Below are 5926 nucleotides of genomic sequence, written 5' to 3' on the forward strand. Positions count from 1 at the left end.
GTTCAAGATAAGCCTGGGCAAATTGGCAAGACTTTCATTCTACAGTCAAAAAAAAAAAAAAAATTAGCCAGGCATGGTGGTGCACACTTGTGGTTCCAGCCACTTGGAAGGTTGAGGCAGAAGGATCACCTGAGCCTAGCAGTCAAGGCTGCAATGGCCATGAGAGCACCACTGTACTCCAGCCTAGGCAACAGAGTGAGACTCAAGAAAAAGAAAAAACAAATTATCGTTCAGGGATGGCAAGTGATCTTTAAGACTGTTTCTAGAGTAATCTTGAAATATCAGTGTTTATAATAAAATGTCAAAAATTTTATCTTTTATATAAATACTTTTTATCTTCAATAATAGTGCTAAATAGACAATTTTGTAAAGCATATTCACATATACACTATCTTATTTAATTCTCATATGCTTTAGAAGTTCACGTAAATTGATATAAAGATATAAGCCAAGACTTATTTAATGTTTCATCAAAATATGTCCTATTAACCTTATAAAATTTTTTGTATGTCTTTATATTATAGCAAGTGCATAAATGGACTGTATTTGTTGGATCTTTTGAAAGATGTCAAATTTGCTAAGTTTTACGAAGCCAAAGTTCCTCTTTCACATTAGATTTCAGTTTTTGGTTTAGAATAGATTAAGTGTTTTCAAGTACACCAAAATTAATAACACAGTAACGAAAAAATGGGGAATACAATGAAGAAGGACTTTTATGTTTTATTTCATACTATCTGTCCAGTCTGACATGCTTATGAACATGTACTAGTTTTCAAACTTAATAAAAGAACATGTAAAATACTATGTAAAATATATTTTTCCCCCATGGGTATTTATTTTATTATTTGGGTTATACTTCAATACAATTGCTCTTGGTACTGACTTGGGGACAGGAACTTTCCCGGGACGCTTCTACCCCAGGATACCAAAAATCCTAAAATGCTCAAGTCTCTGATATAAAATGGGGTAGTATTTGCCTATAACCTAAGCAATCCTCCTGTATACTTTAAATTACCTCTGGATTACTATGTAGAATATTATAATATTCACTGAACTAGCAATAAAAAATCAGACAATTCGACTAACCTTATTAGTGGCATAAGGTGATCATTAAACTGCTTGTCAAAAAGATGAAAAATAGTATTGGCCTGTTGCACAACATCCAAAAAATAGAGATTTGCATTCTTAGAATCTGAAGAAGGAATTCCTAAAATTGGAAGACATACATATGCTAGAATCATCCTTTAAGAAATTCACCTTTGCAACAGAAAAAAAATATGGTTTTATATATACAACACAAATAAAAGTAACTGCCGTTTTAATAAATCAACAACAATTTTTGTGGACAGAGAGGAAAATCAAGTCTAAGCTTATTAATATATTAATAAAACAAATCCAGAGTTATTGTAATGCCCAAATTTTCACCATCTACTGAGACTTCATGATTTGCTTAAGCTAAAAAAATTTGAGAAACACACTAAATAGGTGAAGTCAAGTGGCCTACTGCATTAAGGAGACTGGAACTCAGCTCATTATAAAACTACTAATACCAACTAGCAAGCCCAAGAGACCAAAAGCAAAAGGAGAATTTTATTACGAATCTATTCCTTTACAGACTTATTGTGGAATCTTTTCTTTCATTTTTGTTCTTTGATATTTTCTAACTTGTAGCATTATAACATACTGTGCCATACACTGTAGTGACTTAGTAGCTTATTACTCTACTCTGCTGGATGTAAACAATATAAGAGAATTGTTCTGTATTGCTTTCAGCATCTAGCAAATTCCTGCATTACAGATGCTCAAAATGCACTGCGCTGAACTGAATTCAACAGAGGTGATATATAAAAAAGAACATTGTGCATATATTTTAACCAACCAGAATCAAACGAATTTCACACAAGAATAACACAAATATACTTACCAGCAAGTCCTGTTTCCAAAGCATAATCAATATGCTCAATACATAAAAATTCCACAAGAATGGTAAAAATTCTAAAGGCATTCCTTGGTAAATCAGAAGGATCAGAAAGCTTTAAAAACAAAAAAATAAGTTTATCACTCCTTGAATCTATCTTTTTAAAAAGTCAACTTTTTTAAGCAATCAATTTTGTATAGGACAGGATTTCAGATATCAAAATAACTCATAGCTTCCTCCCACTCCACATCACAAAATTATAATGCTCCCTATTTGTCCATAACTCTCCTAAGAGCTCTGTTTTCCAAACTTAGATTACAATCCACTAGTGAAATACTAGTATACTTTCATAAAAAATATATATGTATATAACCCCACATTCTGATACATACATATAACGTGCACACTGAGTTACCATGTAAAATCCATTAATTATTGTTAGTCAAAGAGGTTTGAGAGTCACTGACAGAACACGGGCTTTTCTAGTAAAAATCAGAACAAAGGGAATTCTTTATTTTATTGGGGAGTGGAGATGGGAAAACTAATGATAGATGCACTATAAAATATACCAGGCTCAAATCACAGTTTCATCATTTTCCTGGTTGAAAGAATCTTTGAGATGTTATTTAACCCACCAAGCTTCAATTTCTTCATTTGTAAGATAGGAATAATATTAACAGTACTTACAGTCTAGCTTTGAGGTAAGATAAAAATACAAAAATAAGTGTAAAGAGTTTTTAGCACAGTATTTGGTATACAGTGAGCTCATAATGTTCATTATGGTGCTGCTATTTAGTAAAAGAATGATTAGTTATGCTGAGAAAATGAAATGACTCGACTTCTTATAACTGCTTTCCTATACTATTTATAAATTGACTTCTGCTTTTTCCAAACCTATTAAGGTAGTCTTCATTCATGTACCTTTCAGGTTAAATACTTATTATCTGATGTATAAAGTTTTGATGAAGAATTCTATAATTCACTTTAAATCTTCACTGATTATAGAAACCAATTAGGTCTTACTCAGATTCCTGACTGGACTTCTTTTTTTTATTTTTTATTTTTAAGACAGGATCTCATCCTGTTGCCCAGGCTGACGTGCAGTGGCAAAATCTCAGCCTACATGCAGTGACAGCCTCAACCTCCTGGTCTCAAGAGATCCTCCTATCTCAGTCTCCCAAGTAGCTAGCTATAGGTGCGTGCCACTATGCCTGGCTAGTTTTTTTTTAATTTCCTGTAGAGACAGGGTCTCACAATGTTGCCCAGGCTGGTCTCAAACTCCTGGGCTCAGTGATCCTCCCACCTTCGCCTCCCAAAGTACTAGGAGTACAAGTATGAGCCACTGCACCCAGTCCCTGGCCTTCTTAATAACTACCCCCAACTTCCACCCTTCATCAGTCTCTATCTCAACACTCACTCTCCTCCTTTGCTCTGATGTTCAACAAACATCCTTAACTTCCTCACAAGCCACAAGGAATAAACTCAATTTCTTACCCTCCTCTTGTTTACAGCCAAACATCCACACATAATAGAAGAGGTAGACAGAAAATTGGTAAATACATAGAAGATTTGAACAACACATCAACTAGATCTAAGATTTATAGCTTACTCCATTCAACAACAACAGAATATTCATTTTCCTTAAGTGAATGTAACACAGCTACCAAGATAGACCATATTCTGAGCTAAAAAAACAAGTCTCAATAAATTTTAAAAAGATTCACATCATACAAAGTATGTCTTCTGACCACAAAGAAATCAAACTTAAAATTAGTAACAAAGCCAGGAGTGATAGCTCACGCCTGTTATCCCAGCACTTTGGGAGGCTGAGGCAAGAAGACTATCTGAGTTCAGGGATTAAAGACCAGCCTGAGCAACATGGCGAGACCTAGTCTCTACAATAAAAATCATAAAATTAGCCAGGTGTGGTTCCGGACACCTGTGGTTCTAGCTACTTGGAACGCTGAGATGAAAGGACCACCTGAGCCCAGCAGGTCAAGGCTACGGTGGTCATTAGTATGCCACTGTAAGCCTGGGTGACAGAGAGACTCCTACTCAAAAAACTAAAATAAAATCAAAGAAAGATGCTATCTAATGAATTCTCAAATACTTGGAAACTAAGTAACACACTTTTAAGCCACTTTTGGGCCAAAAGAAATCAGAGAGCTTTAAAAGTACTGAAACTGAATGAAAATAAAACATAAACCAAAATTTGCGGGATGCAGCTAAAGCAGTACTTACAGGGAAATTTATGAGACTGTCTACACTAGAAGATAGATCGCAAATCAATGACCTCAGCTTACACCTTAAAAAAAAAACTAGAAAAAGAGGACAAAAAAAACCCAAGAAAGCAGAAGAAAAAAAGTAATAAAGAGTAGACATTGATGAAATACAAAGCAGAAAAACAATATGGAAAATTAATAAAACCAAAAGCTGACTGAGCATGGTGGCTCATGCCTGTAATGCCAGCGCTTTGGGAAGTCAAGCAGAGAGGAAGACTTGCAGTCAGGAGTTTGAGACCAGCTTGGGCAATATAGTGAGACTTTCATCTCTACAAATATTTTAAAAATTAGCAGGGTTTAGAGTAGCACATCTGTAGTCCCAGTTACTCAGAAGGCTAAGGCAGGAGGCTCACTTGAACCCAGGTGGCTGAGGCTGCAGTGAGCCATGATTGTGCCACTGTACTCCAATCTAGGCAACTGGGCAAAACTGTCTCTAAAAAAACAAAAACTGGTTCTTTAGGAAACCAATACCAATAAACCTCTAACCAGATTGAGCAGAAAAAAAAAATGACACAAATTACTGATATCAGGAATGAAAGAGGTGACATCACTAAAAATTCTACAGAATTAAATGGATAATAAAAATATGAATAAGTTTGTTCCAATAAATCCAATAACTTATATAAAACATACAAAGGCTTACCAAAGCTCCCTTAAAAAAAGTAGACAACCTGAATAGCTCTGTATTTACCAAAGAAGTTAAAATTTTAGTTTAAAATCCTCACAAAAGAAAATTTCAGGCCTGATAACTTCATTTATGAATTCTACCAAACATTTAAGAAAGAAAGAATATGAATTCCACAAAAACTTCCAGAAAACTGAAGGACAGGTTGTGGAAATACTTCTCAACACATCCTATGAGGTCAACAATAACCTGATTATAAAACCAGAAAAAGATATTAAAAGAAAAAAGAATAGGCCAGTATCCCTCATGAACATAGATGTAAAAGTTCTTGACAAAAGTTTAGCAAACTTGATATAATACTATGTGGACAGGACAATAGGACAAAGGTCAACTGATGACCAATTGGGGTTTATCAAAAGAATACATGGCTAACATTTGAAAAGCAATCAAAATAATTTACCATATTAATAGAATAAAAAGAAAGCACCTTACAAAATCTAACAGCTAATCCTTATAGAACCGCTCAGCTAACTACGATAAAAGAATTTTCTCTATCTGAAAAAGGACATCTATGAAAAACCCAGGGAGCATCATACTTCAAGGTGAAAGATAATATTTTACTCTTAAGATCAAGAATAATGCCAGGCATAGTGGCTCAAGCCTGTAATCCCAGGACTTCGGGAGGCTGAGGTGAGAGAACTGCCTGAATACAGAGTTCAAAACCAGCCTGGGCAACCTGGCCAAACCTCGTCTCTACAATAAATTAAAAAATTAGCCAGGCATGGTGGCGTGTAACTGTAGTTCCAGTTACTCGGGAGGCAGAGGCAGAAGGATCACCTGAGCTCAGCAGGCAGAGACTGCGGTGGCCGTGAGCATGGCACTGCACTCTAGCCTGGGCGACAGAGAGTCTTCAACTCAAAGAAAAATGAAAAAAGAAAGATCAGGAATAATGCAAGGTGCATGCTTTCACCACTTCTTTTCTTTTTTTTGAGTTGGAGTCACACTCTGTCGCCCAGACTGGAGTGCAGTGGCCGCTCCCAGCCACCGCAGCCTCGACCTGCTGGGCTCCGGCGATCCTTCCACCTCAGCCTTCCAAGTAGA

General features: G+C 35.8%; 1 protein-coding gene across 2 annotated transcripts in view; it reads right to left on the bottom strand.

The window, feature by feature from the left end:
- Nucleotides 1-5926, bottom strand: part of EXOC5 (exocyst complex component 5) — a 57171-nt gene that overhangs the window by 11304 nt on the left and 39941 nt on the right. For both annotated transcript variants that reach the window (XM_021716489.1, XM_008065962.2), the window contains exons 13-14: nucleotides 1925-2033; nucleotides 1087-1207 (exon numbers count right to left, since the gene is read on the bottom strand). In XM_021716489.1, the coding sequence (XP_021572164.1) occupies nucleotides 1087-1207; nucleotides 1925-2033 (230 nt within the window). The remainder of the gene's footprint in view (nucleotides 1-1086; nucleotides 1208-1924; nucleotides 2034-5926) is intronic.

Source organism: Carlito syrichta, unplaced genomic scaffold, assembly GCF_000164805.1.
Source record: "Carlito syrichta isolate Samal-C Ts95f unplaced genomic scaffold, Tarsius_syrichta-2.0.1 Scaffold308823, whole genome shotgun sequence".
Lineage (NCBI taxonomy): Eukaryota > Metazoa > Chordata > Mammalia > Primates > Tarsiidae > Carlito > Carlito syrichta.